The sequence below is a fragment of the Homalodisca vitripennis genome, chromosome 4 (assembly GCF_021130785.1).
Source record: "Homalodisca vitripennis isolate AUS2020 chromosome 4, UT_GWSS_2.1, whole genome shotgun sequence".
NCBI lineage: Eukaryota > Metazoa > Arthropoda > Insecta > Hemiptera > Cicadellidae > Homalodisca > Homalodisca vitripennis.
The window spans coordinates 158,686,585-158,710,931 of record NC_060210.1 but is presented as its reverse complement, the minus strand read 5'-3'; the positions used below and the strand labels follow the sequence as shown (position 1 = coordinate 158,710,931).

Genomic DNA, 24,347 nt, shown 5'->3' with positions numbered 1-24,347 from the left:
AAGTGTACACCTGATATGACAATAAGAATACCTCTTCACTTAGATTACACTATATTTTGTAGTCTAAGTGTCTCTGATGTTGAAACAAAGCAAAGAGGTCGTTTTGAGCTTCTTCGTTGCTGACATTTATTGAATCTCTTCAAATAATTACGGCTCCAGATATCAGATTACAAAGTGCACTAAGAGGAAGGTGAATGGAACTAAACTCAACATTCTCATTACGTTCATAGCGATTTGCATAAAATTGTGCTACTGACGTAATATGCAATGTTATATTGTTTCTGTTTGGTTCTTATGTCGGCTGTAATATTATACAAGAAGCACTCTATGACAACCACATGTCACATGATAGTTTTCTCTAGATGTCAGAACTTCCTTGATCCTAAAAAAGTACCTAAGTATTAAGGCCTTGTTAGTTTGCTCCATTCTGATTGAAAAGGCTCAGCATAGTCTATTTAACATATTTTAGGTACCTTTTTTATGTTTTTATAACATTTGTGTGACTTTGTGGAGCCAAAATCTCACATACTAACACTACATATAACAAGAATATTTCACAATCACTATTAGGTTTTCCATTTTGATTAATTCGAAAATAGATATCAGATCATTCCATAGTTCTATCAGTAATAATTCTATTTTTCTGGTAAGAAAGGTGTTGTAGTAGAAGAGAAGAGTGGGACAAATGTGGTAACACAATACAGGTATTTCCATCGTACAAATTATTAAATACTACTGCTGAAGGAGTTTCCCCATTATTTGAAACTTTTTTTATTAAAAATAGTTTTATCATTCTTTTATACACACAATTTGTAAATCGTAAATCACTTATTTCCTTCATATTTAATTCTATTAATACTCTAATGTTTAATGTAGTTTTTGTAACTAATAGAAAGATTATTCTGCTGTTATTTTAAGTCAGTGGTACAAAAATAAAATGTATTATAATTTTAAAACAGTTTATTGCTGCCTCAAATACACATTAATAATACTGACTCAAAAATTAAATTTATGAGTTAAGATTTAACATGTTGTTCTATAATAAATATTTACAAAATACATAAAATCACAATAACACTATTTAATAGTCAATCTGTTTTATTTTGGTTCAATATTTCTACAAAATTTTCATTTTTGTAAAAATAGATTTACTATACATAGATTAAAAGCACTATTGGTAACAGATACTTATGTTTGATATGTTTTATATTATGTGGTCCCTCATAAATCTTGGTATAAAAATACTATTCATTATACAATAAATACTTTACATTATATCACATAAAATATACCATCGCAAAATAAATCTATTTATGTCAAATCGAATAGTATCACTAGTTATTGCAATATTATTTGGTTCATGCGCAGCAACCCGATTTCTTGTTGACTTTAGGCCCATGGTGGTTACGTAGATCAACAGTGTCGCTACAATAGTTATTTGATTTTTCGAGAAATTCCTCAAGTTTATTCCATCTTTCCACAGCCATTGCAAATGCTATGTCAACATTAATAGCATCTTTTGCACTTGTCTCAATCATCGGTACCTCACCATTCTCTTCACACCAACTGCGAATCTCAGCTTCTTCAACTTCTCGTTTGTCACTACCAAGGTCGACCTGAAAAAATTAATAATTTTAATAAACTCGCCCTTAACTGAGAAATTATTGTCCAGACCACCTAGAATAGTATTTAAGAGACGTCAAAATTTAGAGTATACTTGTAAGGCCCAAAATTCATGTTGAAAACAATTCTGAAAATTTTACCTTTGGTTGTGAACCATGTAATAAACCATGTTGTGGTATTTGCAAAATTATGGATAAGACCAATCAATTCCAAAGTAGCATCACTAAGATAACTGATCTAATAGCTGGTTAAATTGGACTGTACCTCCAACAATTCAATTTACAAGGTAACTTGTAGGTTTTGTCCCAAGTTGCACTACATTGGGCAAACCTCAAATTCTTTGCAGGTAAGAATGACCAGTCACCGTTCTTCAATTAATCACAAACACAAAAAAACCAGTAGCCTTACACACTATTCATCATAACAAAAGCTTTGAGGATTGCTATAAACTCAAAGCTATAAGTAAAATTAAACCTTGTGAAAATAGCTCTCAAAATGATTTGAATCTAAGGAATTATGAATAGGCACAACAACTTAAAATGTTAAAAATCAAAACAAACTTATGGATTGAACATTCGCTAAATTATTGTTCTCCACTTGAATCCTTAGATTCTGATCTACAAATTCACCTAAATTCAAAATTATATTGTTATATTATTTAAAAAATCAACAACCAATCAAAATTTGTTTCAATTTTCCAAATTGCTATTTACACTTAGAAAGTTTGTTATCAGGTGTTTCATCTTTTGTTTGTTTATTTTTATTCAGTGTACCTTTATACAGTATACTTGAGAAAGTTGCAACAACAACAAAATATTGTGCAGTCAATAATTGTAGTTTTCTTTTTAAATTGCTCTAAATGAATATATATACATATATATATATATGGGCTTATGATATATAACGCAAGCTTATGAACATGATAACTGCCGTAATTTTTAAAATATACAGACAGCTTGGTACAAAAGTAGTACTTGAATATAACTAGGACGAGTTCATTAGTCAGTCTTAACTAATGTAAAGTTTCAAGATGGCAGCCATTCACATTCGAGCAAAAATTTTAACACAACCAATACCAAAAATAGACCAAAATTTGTTATATATAACATAATTATTAACAACTTTTATTCTTTCGTTTTTTTTTCAATTTTTTACTAACTACAATTTATTCTCTGATTACCAGCATGGCCTTAGAACTAAGCATGGTACTATAGGGGCTGTAATGTCCCTTGTTCAATAATGCTCCAATAGTCTTGAAAGTGGCCAGTGTGTTGTTATTAGGATGTTATACCTAATCAAGTCATTTGACACTGTGTCTCATGCCATTTTATTGAACAAGCTCTCTTTTTTTATGGTTTTAATGACTGTAGTATTACTCTTACAAAGTCTTACCTTCGTGATAGATATCAGGCTGTAATATTAAATGGTGTGTTGACTGGTTTTGACCTGGTAGAGCATGGAGTTCCACAGGGCTCTGTTTTTGATCCTTCTTTTTGTATTATTTATATTAAAATATCTCCCCTCTCAGGTGCAGGATGAACTAATAATAAACCCATATTTATTTGCTGATGATCTGGTCCTTTCTGTTAGTGATGGGAGAATTGAATACTTAAAAGAATCAAATACTGTGTATTCAATTGCACCCTTGTATTCGAATATGCTCAAGGGTGTGTAGTAGTTTTGTGCCCCTGAATGCCTTTGTGGCGCAGCACCCAGCCAAACTGTTCCTCTTTGCCAGTTCCACTAGGAAATTCTCACATTCCCATACTGCTTTTGAGTGAAAGGAGCAGGTGTTGAGCGTCTTTAATGCTGCATGACTGAAAGTATTAAATATTCTGCTCCCTTAAGCGACATTTGTATGAGCTTTCTGGTGCATGGTTCTATTGCCATGACCTCCACTTGGAAGTTCCATGGATGTTTCCTTAGCGAATCTGCTAATTTTGCTCCTGGCTCATATACTCCAAACCCTACCCTAGAGTCTAGGCGTGATCCATCAGTGTAAAACCTCAGAATGTCTTTAGTAGGGTAGGCCTCCTTTTTGCTCTATTTCTATCTTTTATAGTAATGAGATATGGTTTATCAAAGGTATTTCTTAACCATACTTTCAAAAACATAGGTTATAATTTCAGCCTCAGGGAATTCCTGTACTATTAACTTGTGTCTTTCTGAGGAAGTAGGCTCAATCACCTTTCTACTCAGCAGCTTCTTTGCACTTAGTGCAGTTGTCTTCACCTCCTGCTCCACAGGAGTGTATACCAGTACTAACATTGAGGGTTGTTACATCAGTGATGTGCAAATTAAACATCTAAACTAATAATGCATCTTCAGTTTGACACTTCTAGATGAGAAACTCATGTGAAGTCTACCTGTCTTCTGACTTGGGTGGAAGTGATATTTAATGTTTAAATCATGTTGCATGTTTCGGTAAACTGGATAGTAATCATACAGTGGTGAAGAACAGTAAAATTAAATCATATAAAAAAATAAATAGTAAAATCTATGAATAAAAAAAAATGTTGGGTTTAAAATTTCATAATTGTAAATTAAGGAGGGAACTGGGAGAATCTATGTGGATATAACTTAGACTATTATGTAAACATATTATGAACATAATTGTCTACTACTTTAACATATCATACCAGACCAAAAAAATAAAATATTATTCTAAATAAAGCCATGCAGAAGGAAATATAAACAATAAGACGCCAATGGCCAATGTCTTGAAAAGAAATAACAGCTTCACCGATGAAAATTACTAAAAGAATATTACTATACACATTCTCCTCAATGCTGATTGTCAGTTTTTCAGGTAATGACGAGCATAGGACAATTTGTTTTTAATTAAGTGAATGATAATTCCATGAAGGATGATGGACCTTTACTGAGCCAGAAACAGAAAGCAACAAAATTAACAGTGTTTCATTGGCAACAACTATTGCCACAACCAATGCAATAAAGAGCGTTATTTTCCTTACAAGTGTAATGAGACCTTAGGAATATAGTGTATTCTTTGAATTTTATTTGGTAAATAGAGTTCAAATTAATCTTTATGTTCTCAAAAACTTTTTTTCACTTCTGAGAGAGTTAATGAAAGATCTGGAAGATGGTGGAATTGGCTGCCACTCTTGTCATATATGATCAACATGATTCTTTACGATAGAAAATAAACAGCTAGCCATGTTTCGATTTTCCTATTTAAAATTTGGATACGGCTGTTGTACTACCAGATAATACAATACACTGAAGCAAATAACCTTATGTTACCAAATGAATTCAAGTTTCAGAAGTGTGAGTGTTCCGCTGACTTATTTCTAGTTCTTTGTGTGACACTGTTGAGAACTAAGACCGCAATATGGTGTCTTACAGGTTACAGGACAATCGTTACTTGAATCTCTTTTCTTCTTATTCTCTGTGAATGGCTTGAATAGCATGGTTCCATGTATTACACGATTTATGTTTGTAAACTGACAACTGTTTTTATACTGCTAACAAATGACCAAACAGCAAAAATTTTAACAAACATTCTTTTAAAATTTATTTTCAAGACTATATTTTGGTTAATTTATTCAAAAACTTCACAGAATATTCAAACAATAAAAAAAAGTAATCAAAGGAAAAACATTTTATCCCAACATATTCACAATTTATTTAGTACTTTAATTATTCAGAGGAAATGCATTTCCTGAAAGAGTTAATCAAAATATATCCTGAAACATAGAAATTGAGGAAAATCACCTCTGGCACACTTTATTAAAAGATAAATAAAATTTCAACTTTCATGTTAAATTTGTCAAAGTTTATGTTCTTAAGTAAATTGTAATTAGAGGCTTACTTTAGGTAATCGTATTCAATAATACTTTCAAGAAGAGCCTGTATAAATCAGTAAACAAATGTTTAATTATAAGAAAAATATTAGGCTTATTGTATAATAAGACTTTTAGGGACAAATCTAAATTGAAATTTAGCATTTATCACTCAGAATTAATATGACTGTCATAATTGTCACCACACTTTGGAAATATGTTTGAAAATTAATTTTATACAAAAAAATTATGTCTTCTATGTGGGTCAATGGTATAAAGAGAGACTATATAAACACAAGTATGGAATGCCTTTGAAACAAATAGTATACTTCTTTAAAGAATTAAACTTTAATTATCCTTAACAATTGTGTCAAAGAATGTTTTCAGATGCCAAACAATCCTTTCAGCCCATCTAATCATTTTCGATCAAATAATTTTTGTTCAAATTTCTAGTCTTGACACTATATTTATATAGTAAGTCATGAAGGAATGTATATACATTGGTTCATTGTCATTGTATTTTTTCCTTGTTTTCAAATATAAATGCAAGTTTATTATTTAATCTATCATTTATAATTAATGTTTTGCTTACCTTACTACCCACCACTAAAAATGGATAACGCTTGGCATCTTTAATGCCTGAGTATGTGAGGAATTCATTCCTCCACATTAGTAGATTATTGAAGCTGGTCTTATCATCAACAGCATAAGTCAGCATACAAATGTCAGTTCCTCTGTAGAAAGGGGTTCGCAAACTTCTAAAACGTTCTTGGCCTGCTGTGTCCCACAGCTGAAATAGATAACCTACATCAATTATTTATATATGTACTGTATATTATGTACAAGTTTTATTAACTGTATAAAACTATATAATAATCAAATTATCAAGCAGAACCAAAGTCTAAAATTATGTATTTACACACCACATTAGATGGGAGTTGTGCAATATATCATTACACTGGTCAGGAGATACGATAAAGTATATGTTACCACTATGTGGAATTCCATCTCAGTTACAATTTCTGATCCAATGGACAAGAATGGTTTCAATGTAAAAAATGTAATTTTAAGACTTAAAATTGTAAGATAAATTACAATTACACACACACTCAACAAATCAAGATATAATGAAATCCCTCTTTAGGATTTCAGGTACTTAATAATTTGGTGATGTCTTCAAGGAATTCAGATACCTCCATCAACCACTCCCCACTAAATTTATCTTTACAGGATCACTTCTATGTTCTTGTAGGTCTTATGTTAAAATATTTGAGTCTTCAATCCTACAGAAGTACAAAATGGTACAAAAAATTAATGTAACATTGGTCTGGATGTGCAATTATGGAAGAGCAGGCTGGATGTAGCTTTTTCTTCAGATTCAAACCGTGTTGCATCAGACAAGGGCACACTACTTTCTTGCTAGTGCTTGAAAATTTTGAAGCAATATGAATATGTCCCTAGTGACATTATAAAGCTAAAACACAACCGTGAGATAGTCACCAACTGATTGTATGATAAGAGACAGGCAAATTCCTCCTGTAACAGAAATGGCAGAATATTTCAATACAAATTTTGGTACTTTAATATTTTATGGAGACCACTTTGTCCCATCTATTATTTGTTATTAGGCTATAAAAGTAGGTAAATACATTTGTAGGCTGCATATTATAAATAGAAAAGTTAAAGCTAATATTTACGTAATCTGAGCTAGAATTTAGGTACTATCTCGAGGGATCGTCCAACTTTTCCAGCGTCAGGTCACGTTTGACGATCTGGCAGACAATTTGAGGTCGGAAAAGGACTGTCAGGAAATGCCCATGGCCATCAGTGCAGACTACGATGGTGCTTTCCACACTTCTGGGTAAAAAAGAAAAACATCCCTCGAGATAGTACCCAAATTCAATCTCAGATCATGTGAACACTCATAAAGGTTAACTTTAAATTTTGTACTACTAGTAAAATATTTATGATAAACAAATTTAAATCTACTTATGCCACGTAATAAACAGTAGTATATAGGGACAGAGTGGCCTCAAGATCATAACAAAATACCCAATTGGTGGCTGATCATCAACTTGTATCTCAATAGGTTTACCAGATTACTTCCTAGTTGAGAACCTGTTCTTTCTCTGGAATATGGTGTATTTTTAGGATATTGTGGCCACTGAGATTACTGTCAACTGCACCTGGACTTGATGGTGTTACTATAGAAAATTAACAAAATGTATTTTGATCCTTTCATTCAGTCTTGTTTTTGGCTTTGCAAGCTTTTCTGGCAATCTTTATGTAAGGAGGACACTTTTCACTGCTACAAGTTCTGACTTTGTCTTGTATCAACTATTAAAAATACATTATAGATCTAACAAGTATATAAATACCATATAAGCCCACCTGTATTGTCAGATTGATACCAACCAACAATTCCAATATACTCAACTACAGTTTTCTGTAAAAGATAAAATTGTAAACAGACACTTAAAATGCGGATCATTTTATAAGCTCCATGGTGTAAAATAAACACCTCACAATTGAGAAAACCTCTTTGCATTTCTTACACAATACCATAAATATTCATTAATGATTTATTATGCCAATGAAAGTAAAACAGTTTTGTCAAATAGCCCTCTTTCTCTCCAAGAGTTATTTGAAATACAATAACTTTGTCAAGAAGTCATTACCTCGCTTGCCTCATGGTTGCATCAGCAACAACCCTCTCAGACCAGTTTCATAGGCTTTTGGAATACACTTGATTTTTTGGGAATTCCGTCGATGTATTTTAATTTGTTAATTTGTCTAAAAATATTTACTTCCAAATCAAATTTAATAAAAATTGGACATCTGTTTCATCTCTAGAAGTGACCAAAATCATACAAGCAGACATTTGAAAAATTAAAAATAAATATTTCTACAAAAGTCACAAAATCGATTTTCTTTCATCACATTTTTTACTACATACATGGAAAAATGTAATAATTATATTTGTAATATTATTAACAAGGATTTTGTTAATTTATTAATATATACTGCATTTTATTATCAAGTAGTAAGCAGAAAAATATTCTATACTATAGTAAATTTCTTAAGAGGAAATAGAACTTATCTATTTGAACATAACTCTAAATACACCAGTTGACAATTTTACTATAAAGTAAGTTAAATATGATTCAACACACATCCACCAAATCATTATCGAGTCACCAGATCAATTTCTTAACAAAAAATTGTTCTCTAATATGAATTAAAAGTACTGTATTGTATTATATCTTATAAACCAGCTTTTTTGGCATTGCTTTCTTGTTGAGACCAGCTTATGAGCAGGATCTGGGCATGGACAAAAAAATCATGTTTTGGTCACATTAGGAATACACAACTTTCTTCGCTAAAACCTTTATTTCAGTACCCACATAGTGTATTTGGAATATGTCATCTACCGAAACTCCCACCAGTCTCATTTTGGGAACTCTAAGATAAACTCTATATCTCCTGCTGCATGGCAGAAATGAAAATTCTGGACTAACCACCATCCCCAATAAAATTAATATTATTTACTATTTTTGATTTCGGTCACTAGGTGTGGCCAACATTCTGAGGGACAGGATGTGGTCATAAGTCAACGACCTGAGACAGAGCCATTGCCACCATTGTGGCCAGGCAATATGAGAGGCCAATCATATGAACTTAATGATGATCCAAAAGGGTTAATACTCTAAATGCATATAAATGTACGCATTATTGTAACATTTATATTTACACAAAAGTCCAATTGCTGTTGTATAGGATAAAACAGACTACCCACCCACGGGCTGAACCAAGAAGCCCGCCTTCTTCATTTTAACAAAAACATCCATATTCCAACCCTAACAAATTCAAAAAAATCAATTTTAACACACAAAAATACCCCAAAATCGCACTTTTGAGGGTTAGGGTTCATTTTTAAAAGAATTTCAAATTTAAAGGTAGGTCGAGTGATATCTATTCACAAATCATTTTGAATCACTCTGTAATATATTTCAATTAGTTACAGAATAGTAAGCGGCTATTACCAAGATCATATCTGGGAACCAAATTATCAATTATCTAAAGAATTAGAAAGTTCTAGATAGACTATCGAATACAAAAACATTCTAATTACAGTTAATTATTGCTAGCACCTTTTAATGTATTAAATAAAATTGTTATTTAAAATTTAATTCAATGAGAAGTAAAATAATTTGTAAAGTATTTGAGTGATGACCTCAAGTACAATGGCGATGAACATATGTTATTTGTGTCACAAGCTGTCAGATATGTAGTACATCCTTTAAAATAGTACAAAGTAACTAAATATTACAATGCATTCTTTGTTATACTTATTATTTTGTTACACATAGACTTGATATTTTTTATTCATCGTTGAATTATTACTATTTAGATAGCTTATTAAAACAGCTGAACTACACATTTCAGTAATTTAACGCAACTCGTTTAAACTTTTTTGGTAGTTTAGATATTCTTTAACATCGATGAGTCGATTATTGTGGTGGCTCTTATTATACTGACAGACTTTCAATTTTTTTAAATTTACAAAACTTGTAAAGAGATACAATTTTAGGACAATCAGATTTTTGTGTGACAATAATGGTAATCACAAAGTAAATGGTAGGGTAATTTTAGCATATATCATACTGTCCAAAATTGCATTGCTCAAAAGTAAATTTACACATTAAATTTGTGGTGCTAGTAAAAGTTTACATCATAAGAAATATTGTAAATGGGGTTTTATACTGTGATCGGTATGGCTACTGAACCTAAATACAGTTAACTCTCAATTATCAATGGCAAGCCTCCCACGGTTAACACTAAAACATGGTTAAATCAAAGGGAACCATTAAACTAGTAATTAATTGATACAAAAAATGGTTTTTGGTTAAACTTATGAAATAAATGCATTTGTAATCCATTTATATCATCTATTTAGTTAAGAATAAAAACAAGTTACACAGTTTAATACCCACAAAAAGTATAAACAATTTACAATTTAACTGGTGAGTTACCGTATGATTACTCTACTTCGTTGGAAGAAATTAATCAGTGGTTTTGGTGATTGCAGGTCAGCAGCTTCCTGCAGAACCAGTTTTTCTCTAAGGAATTTCTTCCTAACCCTCCACATAACCTAGTAAACACTTAGGTAGACTTTAATAAGCGATGCACAGGACACGTATTACAACTGCCCTTTGTATCCTGTATTACAACTCTACACTGCAACACCTCTGCTTGTTATTTTTAAACATTAAATCACCTCTTATTTACAAATGCTCAATGGCAGTTCTTTATCTGGATATTTACGATTAGTATTATTACAACTTAATTTAAATAAAAATGAATTAAAAATTGCTAAAAAAGATGCACAATAGTTTTAAATTTGGATAGACCATACAATTAATAATTTTTTTTTGTTAAAATTTTTTACGGGTAGGGTACGATAAGCGGACCCGGTTTTTTTTATCGAAATTGGCAAACGATATTACTTAATCATAACCACCAATATAATCAATCAGTACTGATTAATTATTTTGAACAATTAACTTAAATAATCTATATCAAAAGCTGTAAACACTTTCAAATAATACACGTTTTTAAGGTAATATTTCAATTTTGCATAAGTAAGATTTGATTATTAAAAATGGCAGTCAATTTTTAAAAAATTACACGACATTGCTTTGAACGATGATAAGACATGTTTTACGTGGCTTCAACATGTTGGACTCGTACCGAAAAATCCATTATGTGAAATTTGTGGGAAAGAAACAACTGTAACTGTGAGAAGAGCAAATATGGTCGTCTTCAGTTTTCCTAATTTTGGTTATAATAATTTGTTTCATCACTGTAAATATTAAATTCATATTTTAATTTAAAACATATGATTGTTATTGAGGAATATAGATACTTTTATATCGATAGATAGTCTAGGATTTGAGATGCGAATATTAGGTATCGATGATTACATTCTTCGATATAAAAAACCGGGTCCGCTTATCGTACCCTACCCTTTATACCCTGATTTATCCACAACTAGTTTGTTCCGCCCGAGAAAATTAGGAGTTGCCTGTATTTGCCTTAAATTGACATTTCATCTTGGACAATACAACCTTAACAAACTTCCTATGTTAGCTTGATGTAACCATTTTTTTGTAAACATTATTTGAAACTAATCATTATACAATGTATCTTGGATAAGATAAAAATGTTACACCCATGGAAATTAGTTTGTTACATTAAAAACTTAGGAATTTAGCATGTACACCTACCTGTAATGTATAACATTCTCCGTTAACCTCGATGTCTTTATTAAAAAATTCAACCCCAACAGTATGAAAAGAGTGACTGTCAAAATTATTACTGACAAATCTGTTCATCAGGCAAGACTTCCCAACACCTCCATCACCAAGGATAACAACTTTTAATAATATATTTTTTCTGTGTGTACTAGAAGCAGACATTATTCCAAATATAAATCTGGTCAATAAATACGCTTATTGTTTTCCCCTACAATGTACACTATAAACTCAATTATTATTTTCTAATAACACATAACCTAATAGTACTTCGATTTTGACGTTTGACGTATTATCACGAACATCTGCGATAATAATAATCTATCGTGATTCGTGTTGTTACGATTGGCAAAAACACAAAATAAATCAGATTACAATCGGACAGGAGAGTGGAAATTTTAAGATAGATACCTGACCACATAACACTATATCAAATCTTTGTCTTCTTAAATGCAGGTAAGTTGATACTGAGTTTAACAAATAACATTTAGATTTGAACAATTAATTTTTTAAATAGAAGTTATGGATTATTTTTAAAACACATTCATTATTTGGAGCGGAAACGTGTTTATTGACTTTGAAATGTGGAAAGAATTATTTTTCAAATATAGGGAGAATAAGAATCCAACATAAGAAGAATGTCCATTTCAATTTTTACCTATATACTCGTAATATAGATAAAACGCCTTTGAAATCAGAGTGGTGGTCAATATTAACTTCAACTTTGAATGCCAGAGAACCTAAATGCCGATCAGTAGATGAGGTGGGGAGGCGCTGGAATAACTTCTAAAAATGTTCTGTGGTTGAAACCTGTCCTTGCGTCACCAAATTTGGCATGATTAACTTTTGGCTAAGACCAAGTGCTGAGGAAAGCCAGACAAATAGATACAATATAGAAGGTCAAATTAGCGGTGGCAAAATTTAGCCCCAACAAGGTACCGATGATGGAATCTTCCCGGCAATATTTCGGAGCAGCAAAAAAAGATGCTCCGAAATAAGATGCTTTAAGAGAAGTGATGTTTACTTCTGTTAAAACATCACTGTGAACTCTTCAGAGCCAGCACAGTCTTTGGTTTAGTCCCACGTGTCTGGAGAATTAACATAGTAGTCTTCATCCCTAAGCGAAGAAAGCCTGAATGTTCCGAAGCTACATCATTAAGACTCATCAGTCTCCCTCCTTTTACTTGCTCAAGACGATGCGTCTTGGACACTGGTATATCTGAAAAAGAGTACTTTCTCGTATTATTTTACATCGTAACTAACATGCTTATTAGTCAGGTAAATAAAACAATTTGAGTTTGGAGGTATATTAAATGTTAGGAAAAAAATTATTAAATTAAATTACTCTGTGAAAACATGTATTATGTTTGTAACTGGTTTTTATGTGGCATAAGGATGTATACCTTCTGCTCTGAGTCCAAAACTATATTTGGAGCTAAACTCAATATTCGCAATAAATCTTACTCTAAATAGCTACTTTATGTGTAGAGAACTCGGTTGTTCCTCCGTTTAAAACATCATAGAGCACTCAATAATTATGCATTGGAGGAGATAATGAGAACAAATTTTCATATATTTTACACTGGGTTGCTGCTGAAAAACCAGCCAGCCTTTCTTGGTATATATGTCTCTAATGTACAAAATATGCGTAGAGTTTATTTAAAACATCTTAGTCACAGACATTTTTCGATCGTTTCAAAGAAATGTTGATTCCAGATTTCAGAAGTCGTCTTGAAATTCTCCGATTTTAGACGTTGCACTGAGCGAATGGTACAATGGAGCTAATATCAACATTTACAGTTTCTCTAAGTCTACTATTTTGAATTTGTTGTTGCGTGTAGCCACATATCCTTTAAACAGAGCCCATAAGAGCTCTATGAGTTATATTGGGCATAGTAATGAGTAAAATGTATTATTTCATGATCCATTTTACATGCTATCATGTCAATTTTATATTCTTTGGGGGCATTTATAATTAAACTGCATCCTTGTTTAGAGGTTTCCTTTTACTTTATCGTTCCTGCAGGGAACTTTATGCCGTTTCAGCCAGTCTTGAACGAGTATATAAGCATTCATACAGTTTGACTTTGTGAATATTTGGGTAAAAGCTGAATGATATTCACCATTATCCATGACAATAACGGAACCTTCAAGTAGTTATTGAACATTCCTTAAATAAAGCACTGCTCAGTTCTGAGTGGTAGTCTTGGTTTAGGTGGACTCTTTGGAACGAAATATTAATTTATATCCAATATTCACTGAACTAACATGCAGCATAATTAACTACCTCCTTTTCGAACCGGTCATTTTATTCCTTCCTCGCCAGTTCAATCTTGCCAGGCTGTTTTTCTCGTGTAATTATGAATTTCCCAAGGCTCATCTAGATAAAATATAGGTCTTTGAAAAGATTCTTTTGAACTGCCCGAACCGTTCTCAAAAAGTAGGCGCGAGACATCAAGGTGATGTCACGTCTTTCCAACAGAAATTTCCTTCCGCCCTTACACTTCTTGTAATTCAGTCCTAATTGCTTGAATATATGGACTACATATTTTATTGAACATCTAAAGCAGATTTGTTTCTTTAGAACGGCTCTACCGTTTTCACAGGTGGAAAATCTTCTGGCCATAAACACCGAACACTGATTTTCTTAAAAATATTAATGTTAGAATCTTCTAATCCAGTAACATAAGAAGGTTCAATGACTTTTTCGTGGTATACTAATGTTAGGTGAAGTTCAACCCTATCAACAAATTTATTTTTATTTTATGTTATGAGCTTCAGAAGAAAGTTTTCGTACTTGCTTTCGGGATTCAATGAATAATGTTTTCGGAATACTTACACAGTTTTTCAAACAAATTTATTAATATTCGCTACAGTGTTATTGCGTTGCTTATTCAGATCGTGTTTCTCAAGACTCGGTGGAGACTGTGGGTTTTGTCTGTCCTCACTACTCACGCTATCACTGCTCTTCTTAACTTCATCCCGTTTTACTCTTTATTTTAATTATAAACACTTTAAATTAAAACGTGAATAACAAATGATATTACAGTAAACACATGTAGAATAATAGATGCCCAAAAGCAATACTGATGTTAGCAACCGGATCGTGGCTCGATGTCGTGTCGACTGATACTGAGAATCAGCTGAACTGATACGATAATGTAGCATTCCCGCATGGTAAATGTTGGATGGTGCGCAGGTGCGCTAAATGCTCAAGCGGCCAGGCCGATAATAGTGACTGTCTCTCCTCTCTCCGTCTCTTACACGAGCTCCTCATGGGCCACCTGAATGGGGTCATCACACGCCGCGGAGATAAAGAGTGGGGCCAGAGCCGAGCAGTACCTATAAGTCCCGAAAATGCGACTAGTCAAAGCCAAGCAGTTCCGACAAATGCTGAACATGCGGCTGATAGCGACCTCAGTTCGGAAAGGTTCTGATTTTTATTATCTACTACAAATCAATGAGTTGTTTTATATCTGAACATATCTGCAAAACATAGAAATTATATAGAACGTATACTACATTAATGTTTATCGATTTAATTATATTAATATTAAACTTTCTTTATAACACCAAAGACACTTGACAAAATGTGAGATGGTGCACAACGAATAAAGTTTCATAATTTCATCATATTTTGCATATAGGCTTAAAACGATGGTAAATATAATGTGCCGTCTGGCGTACGTAATTATTGTAATGCTGACTTGATATATAGTACATGGCAATTATCGAATAATTTCTAACTAATAGTAATGTAACCTACTAATTATATTTATTTGATTAAGGCAGGTAGAAATGCAATGAACCAAATAATGTTACAAAACAATTTTATTGGTTTAGATTTTAATACAAAAGATTCAATTAAAATCTCAGCTTAATGGTTGGTTTTGTATTTTGGAGACCCTGAAGATCATTATTATTATTTTAATACAATGCTAAGAACACAAGTCTCGATTATTTTGAAAAGTTTAAATGTTTGCATTGCATGCAATGCTTACAATCAAATTTGAGTGACTAAGAAAATTAAAACGTACAATTAGCTTGAGAATTCACTTGTAAACAAACAAATTTTTAAATTTTGCGAGTAGGGCTCTTTTTAACCTCCCGGATGTTTAATCCACCTTCGAATGTTTTCTAGCTACGCAACTGTAAGTAACGAGGTTACTTTGTTAAATTAGACTTCCTTGGCACACACACCGATTTTGGACGACCGATTTTTTACCGGCCATCCAAATTCCAATAGTGAACTGAATGAGGTTACATATTGTTGGGTCTTTCGATACTCCGTTGTATTGGTTTATTTGTATGTAGACAAGATTAATTGCCTGTCATTAATTACGTTGTAAAATCAAGGTTTATGAAATAAATGTAATTGTGCTGCATTCTGCAACATTCAGCTTGAAAGAGTAATTTAAATATATGTATGCTGTACCAAACTACTGAAAGGGCTTCAACTCTGTATAAGCTGAAAATACTGTGATACATTTTAATAAGTTTGCCAGGTACTGAACTAAATTAATTCCAGATGAGTACGGAACGAGAATGCGAGGACTGCTTATTCCACTATTCCAATATACGTGCTATCTGTAATCGGTAGGAGCAGGGCCTAGGCCCTGGGTAGGAGGGGCCCCTCCATCCCCACTCTTTCTCTCCGCGACGTCTGATCACCCCGTCCAGATACGAGCTCCTCACGTGTGGAATTTAATGGGGTGATCAACCGAGGCGAGAGAAAGAGTGGGACATGAGCCGAGCAGAGCCGAGCAGTACCGATAAATCCCGAAAATTCCTGACAAACTCTGTACATGCGCTGATAGCGACCTCAGTTCGGAACGGTTTCTGATTTCTATTATCTTACGAATTAATGAGTCGTTTTATATCCGAATTAATGAGTCGTTTTATATCCGAACATATCTGCAAAACATAGAAATTATATCGAATTAATTTTATTAATATAGAACTTTCTTTATATAACTCCAAAGACACTTTACACGAACATATCTGCAAAACATAGAAATTATATCGAATTAATTATATTAATATTGAACTTTCTTTATAACTCCAAAGACACTTTACAAAATGTGAGATGGTGCACAACGAATAAAATGTCATAATCTTTTTGTGCTATTGGAATATATTCAAATTAATAGGGCAAAAGCAACATATTATAATGTGGAGTCCTTAATTGGTAGTAAATAAATTAATAATTTACACTACAAAATCTGTAATAAGAGTTATGTAATAGCTGTAATAAACTAAGGGTATTAAAAAAGAAACTTGTGTGTGTGTGTGTGTGTGTGTGTGTGTGTGTGTGTGTGTGTGTGTGTGTGTGTGTGTGTGTGTAGTAACACACACCACACCACTGCTACTGTCCGATGAGACGTTCTGAAAATTATTGATTGTTAGTTCTGAGCTATTTATAATTTTGGAGGGAAGACCAGTCCAATTTGGGATGAAACGGAAGTGGCTGCATAGTTTGATAAGTCAAGCCAGCGTTTCTACGCCAGGTGCAGGGTTGCAGTGTTGGTTGACTCATATCTCCTTTCTGTGGCATGTCCTTTGATATCTTATCGTATTTTCTTTTGAGAACTTTAGTATTTGAAACACTTTGTTAAGTATTATATTTTAGTAACCTCAAATTATTACGATCAAATTTTAACTTATAGCAATAGCAATATATTTCTCTGTCTGTTTTTATAGCTACGCCACTGAATGTAACGAGGTTACTTTGTTACATTAGACTTCCTTACGTCTTTTTGGGTCTTTCGATACTCCGTTGTATTGGTTTATTTTGTATGTAGACAAGAGTAATTGCCTGCCATTAATTACGTTGTAAAATCAAGGTTTAATGAAATAAATTTAATTGCGCTGATCCTGCAGCATCCAGCTTTAAAAATGTAATATATATATATAATATATATATATATATATATAAATATATATAATATATATATATATATATATATATATATATATATGTTGTTGTACCAAATTACTGAAATGTGTTTTAATTCAGAGTAGAAGCTAAAAACACAGTGGTACATTTTTAAGAGGCTTGTCACATTGATTGCCTGCAATAATTAAATTGTGCTGCATCCTGCAACATCCAGCTTTGAAAATGTAATTTAAATATATGTATGCTGTACTAAACTACGGAAAGGGGTTTGAAAATACAGTGATACATTTTAATAGGTTTGCCAGGTGCTGAACTAAATTAAATTCAGATGAGTACAGAGCGAGAACGCGCGGACTGCCCATTCCACTATTCTAATACACGGGCTATCTGTAGTTGGCAGGAGGGGCCCCTCCATCCCCACCTCTTTCTCCTCCGCCTCGGTTGATCACGAGCTCCTCCCGTTTGTCTTCAATGGGGTGATCGTGACAGGCGGAGAGAAAGAGTGGGGGCAGAGCCGAGCAGTACCGATAAATCCCGAACATTTCTGACAAACCCTGTACATGCGGCTGATAGCGACCTCAGTTCGGAACGGTTCTGATTTCTATTATCTTACGAAAATTAATGAGTCGTTTTATATCCGAATTAATGAGTCGTTTTATATCCGAATTAATGAGTCGTTTTAAATCCGAACATATCTGCAAAACATAGAAATTATATCGAATTAATTATATTAATATTGAACTTTCTTTATAACTCCAAAGATACTTTACAAAAATGTGAGATGGTGCACAACGAATAAAATGTCATAATCTAGAATAGAATAGAAAAATTATTTATTTTCTTGAAAATATGTACAATAGTAAAATTATATAAACATCATTTATACCTTAAGCACAAACACAAACATTTGCTCCCTTAGTTGTAGACACAATTGACATGAGAAATAAAAATAAAACAAATGTTACTTTTTATTAAAGAAATATGAACATGTCTTTTTTTATTTTAATACAGCTAGGGTAACATCAATAAACAAAATTCAAGAAAACAAAATAGGACCTCAAAAGGCAAGGAACTGCCTGTGTAGAGGCTTCCAACTTTCTTAGAAAAACAAAAGAAAACAACACTCAAGCAAATGAAATTAACAAATAAATTCAAATACGATAAATCTACCCATTTAAACTAAGCTTTAATAAAACAAATTTGAATAAAAAACACATTATATAATTTTCAAAGTCTAAAGCTAATTCAGTATACATAAAATGCCATAAATATAAATTATAACCATATCCAGTTATCGAGAAATAAGCTATAGACTTGAAAATTGTGCATGCAACTTCGACCAAGCCTGATAATGTCATTTTGTGTCGTCTGGCGTACGCGATTATAATGCTGATCTGATCTATAGTACATGGAAATTATCGAATAATTTCTAACTAATAGTAATGTAACCTACAAATTATATTTATTTGATTAAGGCAGTTGGAAAATGCAATGAACCAAATATAATGTTACGAAACAATTTTATTGGTTTACATTTTAATACGAAAGATGCAATTAAAAAACTCAACATAATTGTTGATTTTGTGTTTGGAGACCCCTGAAGATAAATTCTTTAACTACTATGCTAAGTAGGGCTCTTTTTAATCCTCCTGGATGTTTAATCCACCCTCGAATGTTTTATAGCTACGCCACTGAATGTAACGAAGTTACTTTGTTACATTACACTTCCTAACGTCTATTTTGGTATTTCGATACTCCGTTGTATTGGTTTATTTGTATGTAGACAAGAGTAATTGCCTGCCATTAATTACGTTGTAAAATCAACGGTTCAATGAAATAAATTTAATTGCGCTGCATCCTGCAGCATCCAGCTTTGAAAATGTAATATATAATATTACATTTATACATATACATACATATACATATTACACCACCAGGCTCTATTAAATTCAGAGGAGTACAGAGCGAGAACGCGCGGACTGCTTATTCCACTATTCTAATACGCGGGCTATCTCTAGTTGGCAGGAGGGGCCCCTCCATCCCCACTTTTTCTCTCCGCCTGTCACGATCACCCCATTGAAGACAAACGGGAGGAGCTCGTCGGTTGATCACCCCCCATTAAATTCCACACGTGAGGAGCTCGTCATCCAGATGGCCCAGCTAAAGGAGCTCGTGCTCGTGTTTCTTACTGTCACTAACAAACATTGGTAGTAACAAACCTAACTAGGAATTACTGAGATTTTAAGGTTGAGTGAAGTGAATGTGTTTTGTTTATATGTGAAGATTTACTTTTACAAGTCCACAGTGCTAAGTTAACAAGATTTCAACAATAGTAACTTAAGTTCACATTTTATTAAATACAAAATGTTGTAGTTTTAACAACTTGAGATTGAGGTTATGGACGAAAAGAAGTACAGTGTTTAATATCTTCATTTTAACACTTTGACTAAAGTGTTTCGTTTTAATTTAAGTAATATGAATATTTTACAAGCAATAACACCACTTGTTAGAACAACTAAATCAATTACACTTTTTGTCAATAATGAGGTTATAAAAACTTCTTCGCAGAAATTAGGACTCTCTGGTAAAGTGAAAAGTACTGTGTTAGAAAAATGGGGAACATATTGGAAAGATTTGATCAAAGACTACACTGATGTCATAAAAGATACTGTTGAAGATAGCAAGAAATACCCAAAGAAAACTTTAGGAATTTTATCTCTGTGCGGGTTTGTTTTATTGTCATGCAAAACAAACCCAGATGACATAAGTTACAGAGAAAATGTGTTAAAATGTTCAAATGATGTTCTCTTGGTAGGTAAAGCCATAAGAAATCCAAATACTGATCAGTTTTTGACAGCTGTTGAAAATTGTTATAATTTGGGTGTTATTCGCAGGTTAAGTTTTGGAATAATTTCAGTTATGTGGATTGACAACTACAGCAATGAGCTGGGAATATTCAAAGCAGAATGTTCTTATCTCAAACCGCAATATCTTACTTTTTCCAGCAGGTTAATAGATATTGGCTTTTTTGGAAAGTGGTGGAAACTTGATAAAATCATGCAAGATTATGATATAAATCATGAGGAATGGGTTGATGGTAAACAGTAGTGTTTTTATGTAGCAGTTTTTGGTTGAATGTAAATTAAATATTTAAATTTATTTGAGTGACGTTTATTTAACCAGAATTATGTAGTCAATTTTGACTCTGCGGAAATGTTTTGGGTAAGTGACACATAAGCCTATTCAAAAGATAATCACATTACTGTAGTATAATAAGTGGCCTTAAAGACAATAGAATCATCGATATCCATAGTTATTGACTCATTGATATTCTTGATTATCTAAAACTGTTGAAACCAAAAGTTATAAAATAGCCAAATTAATTTATAGTTTGGTTCTTGTGTATATGTTAAAAAGTAATAATTTAATGATGAATGAAATAACTACCGGTATTTAGTTATTTGTATTAACAAAGTTTAAGAAACAAAATGGTGTAACACTGAGGCTGTGAGTGTAAAACTCACGAATCCTTGATATTCATGAATTTTAAAAAACTGAATAAAAAGTGTCAAACCAAATTATGTAATAGGTATTTTATTTGACAATATAGTTCAGCTGGTTTTATGTCTTAAAAATGTATTGGCTACAGTATAATAAGTGCTGAACACTCGAGTGATCGATAATATCAAATCATCTATTAGAACGATTTAAGTGCTGTCAGACATGTTTACCTTTTTAAGTAATTGTAAGTACTACACTGCTTATAAAAAAAAAATATTTTCTTTAATCTAATATGTATATTTTTCATTTTGCATATAAAAATACTATCTTCACTAAAGTACAATCTTCAAAGTCTATAATGTAATTCAGTTTGACATTATTGTTCCAAAGTAATTGAAACAAAGTTAAACCATGTTTTTGGTATTTAATGGTCACTCTTTGAGACGGGAAATACAGTTGTTTGTTTACACCTATTATAAAATAATGAGTTGAGTTATTAGGTTCCTGTAACCTGGTACCATGGTAGCATACTGGTATTTGTTAATACCTATTACAAAATAACGTTTTGAGTTATTACTTTCCTAGAGCCGGGTAACATGTTAACAGCTGATCAAATCTCAGTAATTACTTTATGATATTCGTAATTAATCATTACAAGCTGATTAACAATATAGTTGAAAATTAATTTAATTCAGTAAAGTAAAATTATTTACGTATGAGTAGTGACATCGGCAGAAACAATGGCGATGAACAGGATGTTTTTGTGTAATAATGCTTTTATAATTAAACATTGGACAATGTTTTAAATGGTTACAAGATAATGAACTTGTTCCTTAAAACCCGAATTGTCTTGTTTGTGGTGAGATGATGAAAATTAGAATTAGAGGTGAAAAATCCAATTAGAGGTTTAATTGCAAGAAAAATCCAATCAAACACAAGGTAACAAAAAACCTTTTTCAAACACTCTAAATTTGATTTAATGAATATATTGACAATAATGTACTATTTTAATTGGAATCCGACCAATTATGACATTTTAGTTAACAAATGTAGTTTTAACAGTGTCATTGCACACAGAAATGCAATTTCAGATTGGCTATCAATTTCTAGAGATATTTGTTTTGTTTGGTTGAATGACAGATTTCAAAGTGAAGAATTTTTAGGTGGTGTAAGAGTTTTAGTAGAAGTCGATAAGGCTAAGATAGGAAAGAGAAAATATAACCATGGGAGATTAGTAGAGGATTCATGGGTAATAGGAATGATGTAAATAAACACAAATATAAACATTTCCAAAAGGGAAAGAAGAGGTGGTAGGTTGCATTTGGAGATTTGCTCACAAAATAAACGGAATACCGACTCACTTCTCCTGTTAATTCTAAAACATGTGAAACCAGTAACAACTACCGTAACAGTTATGTGGAAAGCATATTTTGTCCTGAATACACAAGGTTATGACCATATTGATGTAAAGCGCAGTGTAAATTTTGTTGATCAAATAACTCGTGCAGATCAAGACCTCCTAAGAACAGGTCTCAGGAGTGATTGCATTGCCGATCATCTTGCAGAATACTTGTATCGAAAAGAAATAACAATAATTGGTGGTGATCCATTCCAGTATTTTTTTAAATGCGTTCAGACATGTTTACCTTGCAAAGTAATAATTGTAAGTACCTACATACTACAATGTCAAACTTAATATAAATTTAATAAAGTTGTGTTATTTCTATAATCTAAAATATGTATATTTCTTTAACATATAATTACATAGCACACTATAATACAATTTTTAAACTCTATAACGTAATTCAGTTCGACATCATTGTTCAAAATTAATTGTAACAAAGATATATATGGTATTTGAGTAATGGCCACTAGAGATGGGAGATACTGTTTTCTGTTAACACCTACTACAAAATAACGAGTTGAGTTATTAGGTTCCTGTACTATTGTAGCATATTGTTGTTTGTCATTATCTATTACAAAATAATGTGTTAATATGTTTCAGAAATTGGAACGTGCGCCGTGGTAGCATGTTAGTATACAAAATTTAACTAATTTACTACAATTTAACATAGACTGATAAATTAATAAGTTTAAAAACGGGTTAATTCAAATTTGTCTATACAACACAATTATTGGGTACTACGAAGTCCTTATCTACTATTTGTTATTAGGATTTATTACTATTTATTATTACCGAATAACCCAAAACCAAAAAATAGTTATGAGAACATCATAGTCCAACTGTTACTGAAACAGTAACCTGGTAATAATGTCCCACTGAATTACCTGTTACTGACAATAATAATGTTGCAGATCTGTAATGAAAGCAATTTCAGTGTCTATGCAAATGTTTTATTGGTTTCAGATACGTTTATCTTTAAAAATAGTAAAAAGTCAGTAAAATGTTATACTGTTTTGTTTGTTATAATTTTTGAATACACATAGGCCTAATCTAGATTGTTTTTTATTTACCATAACATTAATACTTTTTATACTGTATTTGAAATAGAACATAATGAAAATACAAAGTAATTTGTTTTAAGTAATTGTATAGAGGATTCTTTACTCATGAGTATCGAATGATTCGATATTATGAATCACTCGAGTGTTGGATGCTTACTATACTGTAGCCAATGTAATAAATATTTTAAATAACAGTGAAGTTCAGCTGGTTTTACTTCAGAAAAATTAATATATTAAAGATAAATAAAAAACTATCTGTACTAAGTAGGCCTTTATTTATAAAATATTTCATACAAAACAATGTAACATTTACTTACTTTTTAATATTTTCAAGGATAAACGTATCTGACTCCTTGTGATTCCAAAGAACACATGTACATCGCCATTATAATTACCGATGGGCAGTGTTAGTGTCAATAATATGTTATTCAGTAGTAACTTATTATGGGTATATTGTTATTTCAGTAACAGCTGATCTGAATGATTTGGTGTTCTCACAACGACTAGGTTATTCGGCAACCAGTAACAGCTGCGGCAATTTCATGCAGGCATTGAGACTAGGAATGGAAATATTACACTATGAAATGTCATGGGATATAAGTAGGTTTAGATTGGGTTATCGTAAATATGTTATTAGTAGTACCAAAGTTAAAAATGACCTTTACTAGCGCTCACATGATCTGAGCTTGAATTTGGGTACTATCATAAGGGGATGTTTTTCTTTTTTGCCAGAAGGTGCCACTG

The 24,347-nt window shown here is 32.1% G+C and overlaps 2 protein-coding genes across 3 annotated transcripts in view; one reads left to right on the top strand and one right to left on the bottom strand.

Moving 5' to 3' along the window:
• Positions 1-945: 945 nt before the first annotated feature.
• Positions 946-24,347, bottom strand: part of LOC124360414 (ras-related protein Rab-9B-like) — a 28,185-nt gene continuing 4,783 nt past the window's right edge. Inside the window, exons 1-3 of one of the 2 annotated variants that reach the window (XM_046814029.1) lie at positions 11,714-12,195; positions 6,019-6,216; positions 946-1,616 (exon numbers count right to left, since the gene is read on the bottom strand). In XM_046814029.1, the coding sequence (XP_046669985.1) occupies positions 1,359-1,616; positions 6,019-6,216; positions 11,714-11,905 (648 nt within the window). In that variant the 5' untranslated portion in view covers positions 11,906-12,195 and the 3' untranslated portion in view covers positions 946-1,358. Of the gene's footprint in view, positions 1,617-6,018; positions 6,217-11,713; positions 12,196-24,347 lie in introns of those variants that run through there. The other variant, XM_046814030.1, reaches the window with a different exon arrangement.
• On the top strand, positions 19,787-20,795 carry LOC124360415 (mitochondrial import inner membrane translocase subunit Tim29). Its single transcript, XM_046814031.1, has one exon. It carries the CDS (start codon positions 20,112-20,114, stop codon positions 20,742-20,744), a length of 633 nt encoding a protein of 210 aa, XP_046669987.1. The 5' UTR covers positions 19,787-20,111; the 3' UTR covers positions 20,745-20,795.

Excerpts from the sequence above, each read along its gene's own strand:
- LOC124360415 (XM_046814031.1), top strand. The coding sequence starts at position 20,112 with ATGAATATTTTACAAGCAATAACACCACTTGTTAGAACAACTAAATCA.